Here is a 21,244-nt window from a genome sequence, read left to right on the forward strand (position 1 = left end):
GGAGAATGTACATTATCTGGCTATGGTTCAGTTCATCACTCTTAAATGATCTGACTTCTGGCCTTTTCAGTCAATGGCACACTAGTTATGGAGAACTGACTTTCTCATTCTCAAATGCAATAATAAGAGGCTGCCTTCCCCTGATCTTTATGATATAATGAAAGAAACAGCTATGATTAGGTCTCAGCCAAAGATAGAGATGTACATGCTTCAAGCAGCTGGTCAAACACTGCATTTCGAGAGACTTTATTCGGTACTTTGAAATTGTAAGCATGGAAAGAACAAAACCTTGCGTTTTTTTCTGCAGTGTGTTACTTAAAAAGGAAATACCTTCGGTAAATTATTTCTATCGTGGCCAGGAAGGAGACAGTTCTCAACTCACTTTTATGCTGAGGACATTTCATAGCTTTCCGAAGTACAATTTCCTTTTCTTATTCATACCACATTCAAAGTTTTATGGAGTATTAGTATAATCACAGTCTATGCACTATGACTGGAAAAGCCCGAGCCATAGCTAAGAAAAAAAAATTAAGAAATGTATCCATGTAAAAAATGTAGAAATTGTCTCAAAATATATTTTGATAAATCAGTTTGTCTGCTGATTTCACTGATCTGCAGTGCCCAAGAAATTAATGTGACCTTTTAGTTATAATGGAAGCACTTGATAAAGGAATATATATAAAACTGATAAAAAAGCAGTGCTATCACAGTGTAAATTAATAATAAAAGAAGCTTTAATACTTTTGCAGAATATTTGTACTCTTCCAGCTTTTGAAGAACATTAAAGTATGCCTTTAAGTTTGACTAGTACACTGGAAAAAGAATAAGAAGCAGAGCAAGTAGTAATTCATAATATACTACTTAACAATGTTTTTTTCCAATTTCTTAATTTTATATAACATATTACAGTTAGAAAAAATTCCCTGAAACTCATATATGCCACAAGGTTTATTCTTCAAAATAGAAGCCTGTATGTTTGCAGAAAGTATTTGTAATCCAAGACAAAAAATAAAAATTCATTTGAAAATGTATGTCAAACTCATGTCTGCATTGTGTTAAAAAAATATCAAAAACACAACAACAAACCAAACAAAAAAACCCCACAAACCCAAAGCATAGTAAAAGGATCACAAAACCTACACAGATCTTTATCAAAACTAAAAAGAAGGAATACCTTTTCACCTTTTGACCCAGCAGGACCAGGATGCCCAGGTCTTCCCATGACTCCCTGCAAAATACAGTATGAGCTTAGTTAAGAAACATCCCAAAACTGCAATTTGCACTGTAGCTTAGTTTTTAAAACTTGTACTTTCTGAAGGTCATTTAAAACTAATTACACTTTTCCTCCAGGTTTCAGTATTTCTCTTCTCTGTCTGATGCAAAAGGCTGTGTTCTACTGATAAGCTCTGTGAAGGGTAAAACTTGTGTTTGTGGTTGTATTTTCACCTTGTACAGACTAAATGCTCTGCCCCTAACTGGTAACTCTTGATACTGTGAAGGATCATGTTTTTTTTGCTAAAATGTTAATTTATGTATTCCACATTAAGCTTCCAAAATGTGTTGCAATTAGGGAAGTGTTAGTACTGTCAACAACCCAGGATTAAGCAATGATCACACTATCTAACAGTCTCATTGCGCATGTAGAAAATTAAAAAAAAAAAAATCCCAAGAGAAGTTCTCCCCAGAATACCAGTACCAGGGTTAGTTTTTCAGTGACTTTAAATTGTAAGTTAGTGTATTCTCAGACTTTATAATTATTTGGTTTCTGCATTTAATGTTTTGAGAATGCCCGGTTAGAGATTTTTTTAGATTCTTATTAATAACATTATTATAGTAACTAGGATATAAATACTTAATTAACTGCTAGTTTGTCCATCATGCCTTTCAATTTCATGAAGTCTCTAGTAAGGTCAAAACACTAAAAGCATTGGAGTTACATAAACTTTGAATCCAGACAGTGATAGTATTTTCAGAGACATCAACTCATGACATAATTTATTTTAATACAGCCACTGCGGGTAAGATTTTATAGTCACTCTACTAAAAGCTAAAAGGAGGTGCAAGAAGCTAAGAATAAGAAGTTTTGATATGTAATTATAGCAACCTTAGAGAGAAATTAGACAACAAATGATGCCACATGCTTACAGACGGTCCACTGGGTCCTGGTACACCAGGCAGTCCAGGAACACCTTGAAGGCCCTGAAAATTAAAGGTGCATATGTCAATTTCCTCTCCCACGTATAGCCTCAAAAAACTACTTATATTTAGCACGTCAATACTGATAACAATACTGAAGCACATTTTCATCTAGCAGGATATCATTATTTTTTGGAATAAAAACAATACATGCATACATGAGGATTTCAGACAAGTCTGTGCATTGCAGAACGCTTTCATCTGATTCACTAGGCTTAGTCAGATGAAATTTTAGCTATATGACAGTCATGTATATATATCTAAGCTAATTGCTCTTGATTCCCCTTATAATCCATTAAGAGAAGCTCCACCCAACAGTAAATAATGGAAAATACTGCATGTATTTTAAATTCAGACTCCAAATATTTTCTAATTTCCACTTAATAGTAATTGCTGAAATTATTATTCCCATCAAACCATTTGCCTTACAGAATATATCTCAAAGTGAATGCTAACTAGGAAGTAACACAATCAAAGCAAATACCTTATAAAATTAAATATTTTGTGAAAATATTTGGCATTTACCTTTTTATTGCTTTATCTCATACTCTTAAAAATTAGCATTTAGATTTATGCAAGGCATTAAAATATACAAATGAGCATAAACCTTCACACAACTATGAAATAGATTTTACTTATTTTAATAATAGTGCTTAATCTTGTTGAAAACTTAGATTCAAGGGCTATCTGCAGTAATACATTATTATCCCAGCAGCTTTAAATAAGCAGTTTAATATTCTATGCACTTTCATCTTGGTCTAGATTCATATAATAGTGTACTGGCAACATAAATGAAGTAATTTTACCTCATCACCCTTCTCTCCAGCAAGTCCAGGAAATCCACGTTCACCTTTGCTTCCCTATGAAAACAACATTCACACAAACGTTTTCTATTAGAAAACAATGAATTTCATGCTCTGAAGAGCATGAAATTTTATGACCCACATTTAATATATACGAGTACAAAGATAAAGCAATAGTGATTAAAACAAGAAAAAAAAAGCTCAATACTACCCGTGAGTTTTAAAATGGATTCCCACTAAGGTTGAAAGAAAATAGTATTTTTTACCTGATAGGCAAACTGGCATAAAAAGACTGATGGAGATACAGTCTTGTTTTACAAATACTAAGGAGTTTAAATGCTTGCCCACATGGAGAATGTATACTTTCAATTAATTAAGTTCTACTATAGGAAATTTATTTGCCACGCCATGAGGTCTTTTATCAGATTGTTGTTACACATTTGAGAGATTAGTTTTGTTCTTTACTGAAAGATTCCTGCATGACTGACTCACTTAAGCCAATAGATGGCAATGCACTACTGGACAATTAAATCTGAGCTAAGTTTAGCTAACAAGACACAGAAAGCTATACTGGCTTGGGACTCAGCTCCCAAGCTGTTTAGCTCACTTCCCAGAGAGAAAGGGCACATTAAGACAGGAAGAGGACTAAACTGCAAAAACTGTCTGAACCTTTAAGCTGCTCAGATGCTACAGGAACAGGGATCAGACAAAAAAAAGTTAAGACTTCTCTGACAGAAAAATCTGGCTTTTGATTTTTAACAACAAAGCAGAGTAAAATAAGCTCTTCTAAAACTTACCTTTGGCCCCTCTCTGCCAGGGATGCCTGGAGGACCTCTTGTGCCTGGATCACCCTAAGGAACAGACAGAAGGCAAAGTGATAAGTAAGCATTTTAGTGACAGGTTCAGAAGATCTGATTTTTGCAACCATGCTTTCCTGCCTTTGCTACCATCCATAGACTCTTCTATTCATTCTCATGGAGGCTGATTCAGGTTCACTAATTCAACCATTTTTTCCAAACATTTTATATGCTAGAGATAGAAGCTTAATATAAACAGTTAAATTAAAGCAAAACTTTCTAAACAAATTGGAAGCAACTAGTTATAAAAAGAAAAAAAAAAAGAAAAAAAAAAGAAGATAAAATAAGGCAGATACGAGTTTTGAACATGTAGCCTTGGCAGAATAATGTTTGAATGTAGAATTTTAGTTAAACTGTTTCCAAAGCTCTTGGTGAGACCATAGAGATGCAGCAAAAGGAAATAAAATTTACAGTAAGTTAACAAAATTATTGTTATTGCTAATCCTTAACTTTCCAGTCTAAATCAGTTTTATGAAACAGTAACACTCTTTCAAAAAGAGACACCAGTGAATTTTCAGAAACTGAAAATGAGGTGTTCTACTATCATTTCTACAACTGAAAGTGGATAGATGTAGACTGAACACAAAGAAAAAGCTTTAGTTGAAGAGGCACTAGAACAGGTCGCCCAGAGAAACTGTGGATGCCCCATTCCTGGAAGAATTCAAGGCTAGACAGGATGGGGCCCTGGGCAGCCTAATCTGGTGGCTAACAACACTCCCCACCGAAGGGAGGGGTGGAGTTTGATGATCTTTAAGGTCCCTTCTAATCAAAACCATGTTATGATTCTATATTTCATTCTATAACCTCTGAAAATGTTTACCTTCAGTATAGTACCCATGTCTCCCACTAGTGGCAGCGCAATCTGAAATTACAGGAAACACTTGCAGTTAATCTTTTACACAACATTACCAATTCAAATAGGTACCGATTTTTTCAGAAGTTTATATGGCAACTCATATAGCTAATTACATATACATTGGCTGAGATAATTTTTCTCTGAGAACTCTAAAAATCAGGGCAATACACATAGCTTTAAAATGTTAAATATCACTGTCATTCCAATCTACCAATGTAATTTTTTCTTACAGTTTGAACAAAGTTGACATAACACTTGCCCCAAAACAAGTAAATTGTATTTTCAAGTAATAATATGTAATTGTCTTTATAGCATATCAACAACAAATCATCCTCACTGGAAATTCTCACAGCCTCTTGTCACTTATTATTTTCAATGTTTTCCTTCTGCTTTCTCCTAGGCTTTGACTCTAACCTGAACTAAATTCTGAACTGTAAAGATGCCAAAGCTAACTTCATTAAATTAGCTCAGGTACTGGAAATAATCCAGCTACAGTAACGTGAGCAACATAAGTAATTTTTTGTCCTGCCTTTAAACATTAAGAACCAGTGCAAGAGTCTGTGATGCCACAACCAAATTACTAACAATACTAAAGATAACCCATTTAAATCTCAATCAATAGGTAAACACTATGCTGCAATATATCTGTATCCTCCGATTTCCAAGTGCTGTTATTAGACTTACATTTAAAGACTTCCTATAAAATCTGATTGAGCCGATTGCTCGCAGACTTCAATTATCAGTGCTCATTTCTTCTTGCAAGTGCTAAAACAAAAATAGCCCTGGGCATATGATAAAATTAGACACATTCAAAATTTGTTTCTGCTTTTGTTCAGCTATGGGAATCAAACATCAGTTCAAGACAAGAACTGCTGAATATACCCAATTTAAGTATAATCAGGAATAGACTATTTACCCCATTTGAAAGCATGCTGAGAATAACTATTTTAATTTCTGTACTGTTTTAAGACACAGGACCCAAGACATGCAGTTTGACAGGGTCCTAAAATTCAGTTGCCAGGGCACACCAGTTAAGTGACTAGGTCTACTGCACTTGTGACATAGAGCTCATGTGCTCTGTGAATATAGCAAGTCCAGTGTAACTGCACACATAATGTGAAGTCACAGCTGCATATGTGGAGCTCTGAATAAGTGCTTGATACATCCTGGGCTTTTAAAACTGTTAAAATGGGCTTAATTTTCCAGCCTTACTCCTGGTTGCTACATCTTCCTTGAAAAAAATGTACCCTTCAAAGAGAAGAGTATTCCAAGAGCAATAAATGCCATTAGTATGTTTTAGCATTCAGATCAGTTTAGTAGTGGCATCATATTTTTTACTTACCTTTAGTTTACAGTGCACTGTGCCTTCCAAAACCTATTCAATTTATGGATTTTGTTTTTCATATTAAGTCCTTTATACTCATTGTCTCAAGTTTCATCTTGCTGACCTCTCTGAATTTTAGACACTGTTTTTTCTACTAAAACCTAAGCAATCTTTTCCAGTTCAATGGCAGTTTGTATCTACTTATCCAAATAAAACTGAAACATGGAAAAGAACCATGCATGGGAGAGACCTTTCTTTCAGAGTTCTACAAATGTCTGCTGATAGACACTGATATCTATATTTTTGATAAGCACTAACCATATGACAGTTACTTCCAGAGCATTTTTTGCTTCCTTATGAAAACATCATGAGGACAATTTCAAAGTTTTAAGCAAGTCAAGATACACAATAGCACCATTTCCACGTCCTTCCCAAGAAAGTTAACCTTTCAGAAATGGAACTATTATTTATTCCGTGATTGATTCTTAACAAAATAATGCCAGCATTCTTGTATGTATTCATGTAATCATTCTTATCAGTATTTAGAATTAAAAATATATATATATCTAAAGCAATCAAGCCTGTTTCAACTCATCTATTATACTTAGGTTCCTTTCTCTCTCTCGTTCAACAAAGATATGCTCTCCATTCAACTTCTCCATTCCTCAAAAGCCCCATCTTTCTCAGAATACTCAAAGGTAACTGCTAATCCCTTAGAGACTTCTTTGTTCATCCCTCAGGTGAATTTCACCAGCTATTCATGCTGTAACTAAAAATCTTTAGCTAACTGGTTTTTTTTAATTAAATTAACTAAGATTAATATAATGTATTTTCCAAAACACAGGGTTTTTTTTTTTTTTTTTTTTCAGTGGACGATGAAAAGCAAGTGAATTACTTGGCTTTCTCAGCAGAGTCTGTAATTTGATCTCCTTGATTATTAATTATAAGACTGGACATGTTGTTCTAGTAATTGCATTCAGAGTGCATGTTTCTTGGTTTTACATCCATTCCTAACAGCAGATCACTTATATCTCAATCTTTCTGACTTGAGTTCTATTTCCATACTCGCTGCTTTTGCTTGATGATCTTAGTCCTCTGGGAGCTACAGATGCTGTCAAGTGCCTTTTAAAGCACTGGAACTGCTGCTGTATGCTCAAGAACTGCTGCAGACATGATTTAAATAGGAGGAATGGTCCAGCCATGTAGTCGAAACTGTATCATTCAACCAGAAAAGCTTGTTCCATTGACTAATGATAATATAGGAGCCAATGGCACCATTCTGAGCCCAGATGATCAATGCATGCATAATGGCTAGATCCCAGCCTGTCTACTTATTTATTTTTTAGAAAGCTGTTCTCTCTGAGACAAAATCTTTGTGTGATTTTGTGACTAGTTTACTCTTCAATAAGCTCCTTGCTCTCAGTTCTTAGGCATACTTGTGGACTGCTGTGCATCTGTACCATCAAATGTTTAATTGAAAGTACTGTTTATTTTACTGCCTAATGCATTCCTGCAGCTGTTAAAAGCCCTCAGCTCTTCAGGCTGTCAGTAGTCTGCAGACCAGCTTGGAAATCCCTGCATGAGATTTGCATCACTGAACACTTGGAGATGTAAATCACTCCTAAGACATAAATTAAGTCTCTGCATCTGAAGAATACATACAATAGTCAGGTATCTGAAGAACTGTTACCTTAAGCCACAAACAGACTGAGGCCACTGCCTTTAATTCAGTGAGAAGGCCAAATTCACACCTTGGCAAGGAAAGGAGATTTTGCCAAAGGGCAAATATTCAAATGTGAGGTTTTATTTTCTTTTAAATATATATATATAAGCATTAATATCACTGAACATCACTGTTTTAGTTTTTTTTTTTTTTTTAATTATGCATTTAACTAAATACTAAATTATACTAAAACAAGATCACACATGAGTTCAGTAATCTTTTTTAAAGATTAAACTCTAGTTTTGGTTTCTTCCAACTAACTGTTGGCTTTTATTCTGCTAATGGAATATATTCTAAAAATAGCTCAGGAAAATTGGAAAATGTTGTTTGGCATTATAAAAGCTTCAGCAAGCATTTTTTTCTAGACAAAAGTTTGTTTTTTGAAAGCTCTAAAGTAGCTGTGAGGGCTCAAGATAGGAGCAGGAATAATGACTGAAGAGTCTCCATTTGCAAACTCAGCAAACATGCACATGGGACTGTCTTGACTCCCATGTATAATCCTCAGTAATGTCTAATGGTACCATTTGGCCTGAGGCATATGTAGATCTTTTGGATCTTGCAGAGTTAGACTTCACAAAATCATAAAACCGTAACACTGGTGCATATTATATCCAAGAGGAGATGAATATCTAAAGTATATCAAAGGATCAGAACATTTTTTCCCCTAAAACTTACTTTTTCATTATTGTTAGAGGGAACATATCACATGAAAGACTGGCATCTCAGAATTTCTTTGAAAATTATTATCTTCCTTCTGTGGCATAGCAAAATTAGCTTCAGAATACAAAACTTTTTTTTTTTTTTCTCATTCTTTCAAAGGAATTAATCAAGGTCTGCTTCTGAAAATTTGCATTACACAGAACTCCTTCTGAGGCCGAGGAACATGGTGCCAAGTTATAGCCTGGCAGAAGTGCTAGTATACAAACATTCAGATAAGATCTGAAACAGGGCATTTATCCCATTGAAGTCAACATAACATTAATTCATACAGCAATAAAATCACGTAAACGTAAACAACAACAACAACGGATATAATTCTAGATTAATCAAATTAATTTAAGAAATTGGAATTTCAGGCTTTACCCGGTCATCTCCTTTAAAATTAAAATATTCTCACCAAAGCAACTATACAAGCTTTCCACATATACATACTGGATCGCCTGGAGGGCCTGGTAGTCCTGGCTTTCCATCTCTTCCTGGAGTGCCCTAGAAATAAATTGAAAATGTGGCAGCCTTAAATCATTGACAGAGGAAAAAATTACTTTTTACTGCACATAGACAGGTACTTACATTAATACCGGGGGTACCTGGAGTTCCTGGTAATCCTGGAGGTCCTCTAGGGCCCTAAAAGCAGGAAAAGTCTTTTAAGATTTAAGAACACTTTCCTTTTACTGTAAATCTCTTTAAAGTAATGGCTTTGTTTTGTTTTGCTTTCATCTTAAAGAGAAAGCTTGTATCCTACCTGGATGCCTGTAGATCCAGTTGGCCCTATAGGACCCTATAAGAAAACACCAAATAATGAATAATCAGTACCTACCCTTTTGGGGACAAGGGAGATAAAGTCGATTAAAAAATACACTCAGTATGGGATAATGGCTCAGTTCACATTGCAAGAAACACTGGTCGTAAAGTTTGGCTTTAAATACGGATCTAATTTTACCTAAATTAGAGAGATCATGATTTTTCTGGGGTATGATTTTAAGGGCAAGTAATGGCAAATAAGAATTATCTGTGGTAAAATGTGTTTTCAGCAATTCATAAGATAAAAAAAACTGTTGAGTAAAAAATAATTAGATTATTTAAACATAATTGAGAATGAAAATATATATCTGAACAAATTATTTTAAATTATATTTAAATTCAAATTTCAGCATAAATCTCCAATCTCTTTTCTCAAACCTTTCCTCTCTGAGTCCTGCTAATAAACTGAAATGTACTGCTTGAGTATACTGGCCTAGTCTGATGAGAGATTACCCAATTCACCACAGTAGAACTCATGCAATAACATCTTCAATCTCTATGAGTACTTTTTTTTATTGAACAATCCACAGACAGTGTAGATGTTATATTACTTAAAGGCACTAGAAAGAAAGAAAATCGAGAAACAAACTAAATACTTGAAACAGTTATTACAAGTTTTATTTAGTTTGAATTATTTAGATACCAACTTGTTTTGTGTTTGAATTTAAACTGCATAGAGATGCATGAGGAAGGCTGTATAATATGAGAACTTCACTATTTCCTGACATAGTATCTGGACACTGTAAGGTTCTTGTTTATAAACAGTAGATTTAAGCTTGTAATTAGCAGTTATCACAAGTGCCAAAGCTTGAAAGAGCTGATGTAAAGCCTCCCACATCTTTTCCATGTGTATTTGTCTCTTCCAGTTCTGGCATGGGTTTCAAAATACCATCACGTGCAGTGTAGAATAAACCTTTTTTCTTGTACCACTACTCACTCTGGACTTTGCTGACAACTGCAACCGATGGCTGCTTAGAAACAAACACAATTAGTCTGAAAGTGTGTCAACATCACTACTGGTTTGCCAGTAATATAGCCATGGATTCTCTCATTTCTTTAGGCTTATACTTTTCAGTGAGCACTAGATTTATGTGGGTCTAGATAAAGGGAAAAGTTGCTGAGCCGTGAATTGAGTCAGAATGGAGTTCATGTTACAGTTTCTCAGTGATGCACAGTGAGAAGCCCAAATTCTGGGCACTGGTATACTTACTGGTGATCCCTGAATGCCTATTCCAGGAGGCCCTGTCTCTCCAGGGGCTCCTTGTAGACCAGGCAGTCCTCTTTCTCCCTAAGAAGGTTACAAGGCTTTCAGTTAAAACAGGTCTGAAAATGCAAACTAGTTTATTATCCTGTATTTACAGAAGCAGTAATAACTTTTTATACCTTTGGTCCTCGTGGACCTGGGTTTCCAGGAATACCAGCGGAACCCTAGGGAAAAAAACAACAACAACAACACAGCAAGAAAAACAAGAAAACACAAATTATGTTTTGAAATGAAAGAGACCAGGTGAATCTTACTGCCAAAACTAGTCAGCCTTTATGAGTAAACTATGGTAGATTTACATAAGCCTTCCTTGTTAATAGTACTGTCACTAGGATCCCTTGTAGATCTTCCACTAATAATACTATATATTTTAATGTACTCACAATAACACTATAATATATATTTCAAGTTTGAAATCACATCTGAAAATTACTTGTTCTTACTGCATTGTTTTCACTACACAATGAAAATTCTTTAACAGTTATCCCTACAAGAAACAAAGCCACAAAAACTTTTTCAAATCACAGACTTACTGGTCTTCCAGGGAGACTTGGTCCAGGAGGCCCCACCTCACCTTTTGGACCTGGGTGTCCAGGAGGTCCCATGATTCCACCAGGGTCACCCTACAAGATAAATATGAATCATGAATCAAAATTATCAAGATTATCCTAGAATGTACTTTGAGAAAGAACGGACAAAGAAAATTTGCAAAGCTTTATACAGCCCTGCATTTCATAACCTACAACTGTAAGTAAGTGAGGCTATGCACCTATCAAAATCATTACCATAGATTTATCAAATTTATCACATTTAATTCCACAGAGGTTCTGCTCCCTGCATCTATAAGAACTCAGCTCTCAGGAGGTAGGAAAATCCTGTGTGTTGTTCTCCTAGTGCATTATTCACAGCTATCAACAAACTTCTGAAAGTGCTACATGTGTATGTATGGAAAATATATTTTAAAGCTTCAATTTTCTATCAAAAATATATTTCCTTCAAGAAGTTACAGAAAAAGAGGCATGGACCATAGCACCCATAACAGTAACCACATCTTCTCAATTTTCCATGCTTGTAATTTATCTGATCTACATTTCTTATGTCCCCAGCTCCCCAAAATGCAGATTGTCACTAAGCCCTGATGATTTTCTAGTGTAGGAATGTCAGACTCACTCCCTCTTTCTCTATCCCTCTTCACTGTACTCCTGTTCACACTTCTCATTTCAGTGCATGCAGCACGTCTTGCTCCAAATCTCTACAACTTCTCCTACTTACACATGTGAATCTGTGCCTTTTATTATGTTGTCCACGCTGCTGCATAACTGTTTGTGGTTCTTTCTGTTTCCACTACTTCTCATTTTGAAAGTATGTTTTTTGTTGTTATTCCACAATTATTTTCCCTCCTGCCTCTTCATCAGCTTGCTTTTTTTTTTTTTTCTTGAAGTTGTTAAATGATTTTATTAATTTCCTCTGTATCCCAAGATGTGTAAATACCATAACACTTCACATAGCTCACAGTGTGCCTGTACAGTATCTTTTCTCCCCCTCCCTACACACAGCATATACACACACATAACTCTTGCTGATGAAGCTGAATTCCAACCAAGAGGCTGTCTACCCAGCACAACACAATGCCATAAAGAGATCCCAGACTTGGCTCAGGTCTGCCTCAGTGCTCTGCCAAGATGAATAAGTCTGGCCATGAAGCATGATTTTAGACATTAGCCTCGTTAGGGCACAACACTGAGAGGGTATCCTATTGTCAGAACTTAAACTGGTATTTCTGCATGGCACATTTTTATTGTTAAGAGTCCAACTTAACCTCTCTTGAAATAATACTTAAATTATGAATCTGAAGAGCAATTGGGTTGACAAACTGGCCTGCAATATAACCATGGAGACGGCAATTGCTGCTTGTACACTTCTAAAGCAATTCATAAAGCTGCTGCACAGATGCACTACAGATGAATTGAAACAGTCTTCACAAGACAGTCTAATAGCCTCTACTATACCAATCTTAATTAAGAACAGTTAGTATATACCTTTTCTCCTTTAACTCCGGGCATTCCTGGCAACCCATGCTCTCCTGGTAAGCCCTGGAATTAATACAATAATAATAAAAATGATAAAATATTTAAGAGTATATATATAAATAAAATTGAACATTTTTATATCTATTCTCTTCAAATCTAAAATTACAGATGAAAATGAGTTTAGACTAGATTATTTACTGTACTGTATTTAATGTACTGACCCATAATGCTAAAGAGTACAAATTAAATAATGCTTCATTAAGAACATTTCTGAATCATTTCTTCTTTAGATCAATACTTAATAATCAACATTATTTCCTGGACCCTTTCAGGAGAGAACTGCAGAGGCTTTCTTTTACTTTTATTGCAAAATGTTCCCACGTCTTGGAAATCAACTTTTTTTCATGGTAGCTGGTTGTAGATACCAACTTGAGTTTTAAGTAACAGATGTCTCTTATCTTTTTCAACCATGAAGAAGAGTGTAGTTCATGATGCATTCTTATTTCTTAAAAGCCTCAGTAAATTAATCCCGCATATTCTTTCATAATTTCTAAATCTTCTTGTGACCTTTCACATTTTAACTCTGTTGCCCTTTTATGAAAGATTTCTTATAAATACAATGAAATGAGATAAAACAAAACAAACAGAAACTATTCAAATACTTTGGAAGGTTAAATCAATAGCTGATTCTCTTACTATGCTTGAATAGATACAAGAAACTTCTGTCATAACTCTTCTATTTTATTCAGCCAATTATTGTATCAAACTTTTTTACTTCCATAGTAAATGTCAAAAACTGATGAAATCAAATAGTCACATCTAAGCATGGTGTTTAAATGCAAATGGAAAACAACCTTTCTGAGAAAGACACAGAAATACATATTGCTTTTACTGTTTTCACAGTGGAAAACATAGATTTATAAACATCTGTATATGAAGTATGATGACATATCCATGCCAACAATGAGGATTCAGCATCTGTGTTCACTCTCTCTGCTGTATTCTGTCCTTAATATAGACAGCCACTTGTTACAACCAGTCTTTTAAATTAAAAGAAAAAAAAAAGATACCTGAAGAACATTCTGCTTATACCAAATCATTAAAAAAATATATGCAAGTTTAAATTTATTGACTGTAGAGCAGACATGGTGTCCATGTACATGTACACACTCCTCTTGGAGGATTCCACAGGCCGTGGTCTCATGGTTCAAAGTGTCTGTATCCTGCTTCTGACATCACTTGACAGCCTGTAGTGCATCTGGATATTGGGGTGTAAGTACGGCTGAGATGAGAGCTTTTGTCATTCTCGATTATTTCACACTCTCACTCACTTGTTCCTCTGTTAGTGTTTCATTCATTAGTTGTTGACCTTCCTTTCCATCAAGGAGAATGCTATTCATTCAAGGTGGTTGGGCAGCAAGTTGCCTTCATTACCAGTCCTAGTGGTTAAGTTCCCAGAGTGTTTGCTAACAAATGTTTCCATGCATCTCCCTGATCTCCACAGCATTCACTGGCTTCTAGAACCATTACTCCAGCCAAGATCTTCCATCTGAGCACAGCTCTTCTTCTCACGAGCTCTTCTTTTTTGACATTACTTCTTCCTGGTATTCTCACCCCTTGATTGTTTCTGTCCAAGTAGTATATATGTGTGCAACTGATGATCAGTCTCCACACTGGTGAGTCTCTCTTATATCTCTATTAACCGAAGAACCCATTTGTGTCACTTTTGTTTAGTACAGGTGCTATCAGAATTTAAAAGCAGATCCTACCATTGCATTGAGCAAGTTGTACCTTTCTAATTTGAGAGGTTCAGGTTTTGATACTGTCACATGCATACAAACACACATACAATCTGCCTGTCAGTGTTCCCTATTGAAGCTATTTTTCACCAACAGCAGCCATAAATGACTTTCAGTGCTTTATGACTGTCAGCAAGTCTCTATACATTTCATTTGGAATACCAATTGACAATCGTAAAATTAATCTCTTTTTCCATTCTCTACAGGAGTATTTTAGTAATTTAACAGTAATTCAATAAAAGAGTTTTCTATTAATTTCTTGCCAAGTAATATCTCTACTCTGTTAAAAGATTTAATACTGCTCCTGTTTTAAAAGAATTAGGTAAAGGGTGAGTCTGGTTCTGAACGAGTTTTGCTCATAAATTTGGTCTAAATGTTAAGACAATAAATGCTTTCTTTTAAATTCTGATCCTCTTATTAATCTTTGCCCTTTTTTTTTTTAATGAGAAATAAATCAAATCAGGATATTTGGAAAATATAGACAGAAAAAATAAAGAACACAATGTGCTTTAATCCTTGGAGTACTCTTACTTTCCCTATTTATTCTCATTTTGCTCCACACTGTTTTTCCAGCTTATGTTTACAATACTTTTTACATTTTGCCAGAGATATTCAGTTTTCACCTAATCATGTGAGGTAAGAGAAATTTTTGTAGAGTTAATTAACTGTGAATTAAAAAAACAAAAAAATAGTATCACCATTCTCACATATTCATGCAGACGGTAACATGAGCACGGAAAGAACACAAGCAAATCACAGAACTTTATGCTGAGGCTCAGAACCTCACTGTCAGCTTTGGCAGCTGATTTCTATAGTGCCACTCAAGAGAGGAGGGCCTATAATGTATTGTGTGTCACTGTTTGACTAGCTAATTGCTCACATGCCACCCTTACACAGTTTGATGAAATTACACAATACATACAACTTCTCCTGGCTCTCCCCTGGGTCCTATAGGTCCTGGAGGTCCTTGCAGTCCCTGTAAGATGATATTGTGCACGCTTGAGATAAAAGTCATCACTTTGGAAGTTAATGCATACTTTCAGGTGCAGGCTACTGAAATAACTTGTTACTGCTATGGAAACCTAGGTCACCATCATATTTTATACCATCTGCAAGAGGCTTGTAGAGATCCAAAGGATCATTAGGGTTTGCATCAAGTCATCTTTTTATCTCTGCTTTGCATCCCCATTTTTTTTTCTATATTCTGGAGTCTTTTAGTGCTCTAGTCTGCCTCATTAGCTCTTTTCTGAGAAGAGAATGAGCAACTGCCACATAATTCAAGAGCTACTTCTATGTCTATGTTCTCTAGAAAGACTACAACTTGTTTTGTCTCTTATAATGCATATACTTATTATTATTTATGCTTATACTCCAGTCTAAGGAGTTTACTGAGTAGAGAAACATTTTTATGACCACAGGTCTGTGGATTCCCATCTACATCACCTGTGATTCTTTTTGATGATCTAGAGAGCTTGGGTATAAGCATATAATGAAATTCAATCACAGCATACAACAAAGTCTGTAGTTACTAAGTTAATTCTACAAAGATACTTTTCACATACCTTAGATCCTGGATTTCCGATGAGACCAGGTGGTCCGGGGTCTCCCATTTCACCCTAATGATATTTTTTGAGAAAATAACAGCTTTATTATTACGTTTCTCAGAACCAGATACGTATAGTAGAAATGTATTTAGTGTGTACTAGTAAAAAAAAATACCTTATTTCCTTTTGATCCCTCCATTCCAATTTCTCCCTGAAAACAGCAAATATGACCATAAGAAGTTGAAACTTAAACTAAGATCAACTAATAATTCAACTCTCTACCCTAAAATATTACAGTTGCAAACTTAAGAATTATTGAGAAGAGAATTAAAGAATTTCCGATGCCCTGTGGAAACTTTCCTCTTTCAAACTAATTCTGCCTGCAGGTTTTACAAGAGGTTTCAAGAAAATTGCTTGAATTGTTCGCTTGAGATCTTCTCCAGTCAAAGCTTATTCTTTCCCAATAAATCACTACTTGTGACATAACATTCATCTCCAAAACAATGCATTATTACAGCGTGCCTTATTTTGGTTATTACAATATGTTTATCAGAAGTATCTAAGCAACCTTCAGTTGTGTATGAAAAAATATAACAAGCTTCTACCCAATGTCACAAGAGAGGACGATAGTTAATTTAAAAAAGCAACACATGTAAACAGTCACTTAAAGAATAAGTGTTCTTAAAATAACTCCTCGAAATAGTGAGAAATTATGAACACATAAAATGGCTATAAAAGTACTGCCCACTGTTAAATGCTACACTATGGGAACCATTAAAATAATGGCCCACACATGGTTTTGTGAAATAAATGGAAGAGAGAAAAAACCTTCAGGGAACAAAAAAAGTGTGTAGTTTAAGCTCAGTTCAGGGACAGTAACAACTGACAATCCATCTGTCTCAACAGAAATGGTGAAAAACTGGGTACTGTGCCACATCTCAGTGTTTTATTTATAACCGGTTTGAATTTGATGCATGTGTAAGGAAATGATAAACATGCTATGATATAAAATCACTGAATCTAATGGAAGTATACAAATAAAAGAATTGCTATGTGAACACCATACAAAAAAAAAAAAAAAAAAGCAACAAACCACATAAAATGTAAATTATTCCCACAGACAACTAAAAGTGTAGTTATACTCACTGGATCTCCCTTGTACCCCTTTTCTCCCTATGAAAAGCATAAAGGAAATGATAACAAAGGGTTATTTTCAATCAGTAAACAGTACATGTGTGTCTGTTTTCGGTGAACAACTCTTGAAACAATGCTTCTTTTTTTTTTTTTTAACCTATATAAAATATATAACATATAAATATATGAACTGCAATAGTTTCTGTGAGAGATACATATCCATACACATCTATTCCTCAGTAAAAACACTTAGAAAACTTCAGCTGAAATGAAATGTTATTGAACTAAAGATGTTACTGAATAGCAAAATTAGGACTGTTGTGAGCTGCTGGAACAGTGAAGTTTACTTGCATATGTAAGTATTTTCTCAAGGTAGAACAACAGAAGCTGACATCTTTTCCCAAGCCTAGATAACTTTCTCTTGACACTGAGTACATTCTCCAAGATTTGATCCATGCATTCAGACACTTTCTAGCATACACAGAAATAATGAATTAACTTACCTTTTCACCTTTTGCACCTGGCATTCCTATTTCTCCTTTCTGACCCTTTAAACAAAATATATTTGAAATCTTTTTATTCTAACAAACAGAAAAACTTCTCGTGTATTTCATCTATACTCTATTTTGTATAGGGCACAAAATCTTAACATTTACTGCAATAGAAAATGGTGATTGAAACAGCTCCAAATTTATTTAAACTACATTCTACAGTAGATCTGTAGGCTTCTCAATAAGAACTGCTCTCAGTGCTCTGACAGTCACAGTGCTTTTATTTTTTTTCTTCTTCCAAATTTAAAAGCAGACAACTGATAAAAAATAATTCCACTGATTAAACAGGACAAATGCCTACAGACAATATAATATCATATGGTCAGAATTTGACCTCTATGTAATTCTTATAGGCTGATAGTGTTTTTGGTATAGTAAATTCCTTTGTTAGAGAGAAACTACTTTTAATGGTCATGATTTACTATTAAAATATTACCTGAATTTTGAGTTATTTGGAGGCTTTTGCCCCTATTAGGCAGGCCATCTCATTTCAGTTCTTCTCAGACAGGGCTATGGTAGCCACACATAATTCTTCCTGTGTTTTCCCTTTTTGGCTATCACAGATTAGAGGGCAGAGGTTTACATGCAATACCTGCAGGATGGCATACCATCTGGACATTGGACTACACCAATCAAAGAGTGACATGTCTAAAATCTGTTCCTTCAAGGACCATTGTGGTAAATTAGATATACTATGGTAAAGGTGGCACAGACAGGTTAGATAGCAGTTTCAAAATCTCTCCAAATTTCATCCAAAATTCTTACAATTTCTCCCTTTTGGCCTTCAGATCCAGGGGTCCCAAGTAATCCTATTAGTCTTGTATCACTCTGGGAAGAAATATCATAACAAAAAAACATGTCAACATTGATTTAGGATTTTGTTATCATAACAATTGCATTCAATTTACCAGTACATAAACCCAGAACTCCTAATTTACTGTCAGAGAAGAATACTACAGTCCCATGTAAGCAATGTATTGCAGCAACACATACTTTTTCATGCATTCATATTCCACTCACATTTGCAGATCACATACAAAAGCATGAGGCAAATATCTATGCTGAATATCACTATGCAAATTTGTGATTTTTTTTCCTCTTAAATTAGTGCAATAATATATTTTTATGTTAATTATTACAGTTCTTTTCTCAAGTATGTTTGAAAAGAACAACAAACATAACTATGACAAAAACACAAGCCTTTTTTGTCTGAGCAGCATGGACTTCTATTACAGCAATGAGACAGAAAGAGGGAATTAATGTGTTCAACAGACTTCTTCTCAACACACTGCTTCTCATAGAAAACAGATCTAAGGAACAGGAGTTCAGGTTTTATGTTTATAAGCCACTTTTGAACTGCACCTATTTATTCTTCTGCACAAGGTAAAGACACAGTGTAAGACAAAATAAAGAGTTACATCTTTACAAAGCTTAGGCTCAGATTACCTACAGGGAATATGTTTTCTTTTAATGACAATGAAAAAAGCTACAAAAATAGCGACCCTGAAAAATGAGCTTTGGTTTGGACTGAAGGAATCTAAGCCTTAAAACATCTGCCACTATGCTGAATGGGAATATTAAGCAAGTCAATTTCCCTTGCCATTTTCTGGTTTCTTTGTGAAAAGGGAAGTATTACAATGAATGTAAATAGATTTACACTCTATTAACATTTTTGAAATATAGCTGAACATAAATTGAATACAATTCAGTTATTTAATAAACATTAAGGTCCTGATGGATCTCCTGCAGTGTTAGGGTTTGTAACAGTTACTAAGCTAATTACAAAAAACAGCTCCAGAGGAAGAGGCAGATACTGAGGGAACATGAGGACTGTTGAGTAGAAGCTGACTACTGCTTAACCTCGAACAGCCCAGGTTTCCTGCCATTATATAAGTGTAAGCTATAAATTATGATTTATTCTGACTTGTGCATTTCTTTTGCATACATAAAGAAATATAAAAAGTATTCAAACAAAAAGCTGCTTTTATGCTCTTTGCATATTTATAGTCATTCACTAAATGCAAGAAAAATATGCTGAAGAAAAAGCCATCAGAAAGCAAAGATGAATTATTCACAAATCAATGCGTAATTCTGAAAAATTTCCAGAGCAGATTGTGATGTAGTTTCAGTTGTTTTGCTTTGTTGTTTCATTTTTGTATGCTGGCGAACATTTCAGATTAAATTGATCTGTATGCCCTTTCTAAAGATGTCTAGAAGCAGGGTTGACTGAAGTGACCTTATACCTGAGCATGGTAGAAAGTAAATTAAAAAGATGACATAAGGAGGCTTTGAAAGCCCAAGCGAAGGATGATAACAGAGGCCTGAGAACATGTAAACACACAGCATGAATCATCGTTCACAGGTCACCAAAGAAGAAACATAAGATACAGAGCAGGGCAGAAACAGTTTCTGGCATAACAAATGAAAAAAAATGCAGGTATCAAATGCATGCAAAGCATCTCTGTAAATACAGTGAAAGCACAGAAGGAAGGAATATAAAAGCACAAGAAGAAATATGAAAATAAGAACAGTCACAAAGGAAGAATGAAGAGGAAAAAAATACTCCAGCACTGTCTCCCACGCCACTAGGGATCAATGCCCCTAATTATCCTCAGCAGATTCCCCTCACCTTCATTAAAGAAAGACTGATGTATTTAGTTTGCCATTCAGCACAACTTGTTCCTGTAAATCAGGAATTCAATTCATAGTACTCTTTTTTTATATGCATAGTTCAAAAAATCACACATCTGAAAATGTGGACAATAGCCTCCTTACTTGATACATTGATTAATATTAAGCCAGAAGAAGCTTAGTTGCAATGAACTGTATAAATACACTGCAATCATGGCAATTCATTGGTACCATACAAAAATCAGAAGAAATGCAAAAGACTTAAGAACCAGATAATATGCTCAGAAAAAGACAGAGAAAAGACAGAAAAAAAAGATTATTTTAATTTATGATAAGACTTCAGTTCATCTCTCATTGATTTCCCACCTTTCTTGCTGGCAGTGTTTGTCACGACTTCTAGAAATACCAATAAAAGAAGCTGTACTAACACTCTCAGAAAAATCTGATTTTAAAGTCTCTATAGCTATAAAAATATGGTCACAATCTAAGCAATTAAAAAAACTCCGCAAAAAAATGCCTGTGAGATCCTTGAAAATACACATAAAATGTTACAATAAGATAAAACTTCCCCATGGTATAAGAAAACCTCAAAAAACCTCTGAATGAAATATCATCTCATAAATGCTAACAATCAAAGCACACTGGAAATTATATACTTGAACAAGAAAGATTGCTTGGTACCTTTGAGATTCATTGAACAAAATCAACGCTCACCACAGTATGCAACAGTGTAAAAAAAAAAAAAAATTAGGGGGAAGTTAATGTTGCATACATCTGCCTAAATAAAAAATCAGTGGCAAAGTAGACATGTCTCTGATGACCTCCTTGATGGGAATATCCCATTCCCATCATAAACTGTATAGAAACTAACATGTTTGCTGTTGCAGCTGGAGACTTCAGTTGACCTTAGCAAGATCTGAACATGTAGTTATAAAAAAGCCTGTGTATTTAAAACCTGCTACTTGAATCAGAAAGCCATCATCTCTCTCCTCTGAAATGAAATCTTAGCAC

At 34.9% G+C, this 21,244-nt stretch overlaps 1 protein-coding gene across 9 annotated transcripts in view; it reads right to left on the minus strand.

The window, feature by feature from the left end:
* The window catches only part of COL19A1 (collagen type XIX alpha 1 chain), a 212,231-nt gene that overhangs the window by 28,439 nt on the left and 162,548 nt on the right, over positions 1 to 21,244 (minus strand). For all 9 annotated transcript variants that reach the window (XM_090136199.1, XM_090136198.1, XM_031610879.2 and 6 more), the window contains 18 exons: positions 18,368 to 18,430; positions 17,555 to 17,599; positions 17,064 to 17,090; positions 16,093 to 16,128; positions 15,936 to 15,989; positions 15,296 to 15,349; positions 12,584 to 12,637; positions 11,078 to 11,167; positions 10,664 to 10,708; positions 10,491 to 10,568; positions 9,222 to 9,257; positions 9,050 to 9,103; positions 8,912 to 8,965; positions 4,677 to 4,718; positions 3,797 to 3,850; positions 3,003 to 3,056; positions 2,146 to 2,199; positions 1,175 to 1,228 (listed from right to left, as the gene is read on the minus strand). In XM_090136199.1, the coding sequence (XP_089992325.1) occupies positions 1,175 to 1,228; positions 2,146 to 2,199; positions 3,003 to 3,056; positions 3,797 to 3,850; positions 4,677 to 4,718; positions 8,912 to 8,965; positions 9,050 to 9,103; positions 9,222 to 9,257; positions 10,491 to 10,568; positions 10,664 to 10,708; positions 11,078 to 11,167; positions 12,584 to 12,637; positions 15,296 to 15,349; positions 15,936 to 15,989; positions 16,093 to 16,128; positions 17,064 to 17,090; positions 17,555 to 17,599; positions 18,368 to 18,430 (948 nt within the window). The remainder of the gene's footprint in view (positions 1 to 1,174; positions 1,229 to 2,145; positions 2,200 to 3,002; positions 3,057 to 3,796; positions 3,851 to 4,676; positions 4,719 to 8,911; positions 8,966 to 9,049; positions 9,104 to 9,221; positions 9,258 to 10,490; positions 10,569 to 10,663; positions 10,709 to 11,077; positions 11,168 to 12,583; positions 12,638 to 15,295; positions 15,350 to 15,935; positions 15,990 to 16,092; positions 16,129 to 17,063; positions 17,091 to 17,554; positions 17,600 to 18,367; positions 18,431 to 21,244) is intronic.

The sequence above is a fragment of the Phasianus colchicus genome, chromosome 2, assembly GCF_987193195.1.
Source record: "Phasianus colchicus chromosome 2, bPhaCol1.hap1.1, whole genome shotgun sequence".
Classification (NCBI taxonomy): Eukaryota; Metazoa; Chordata; class Aves; order Galliformes; family Phasianidae; genus Phasianus; species Phasianus colchicus.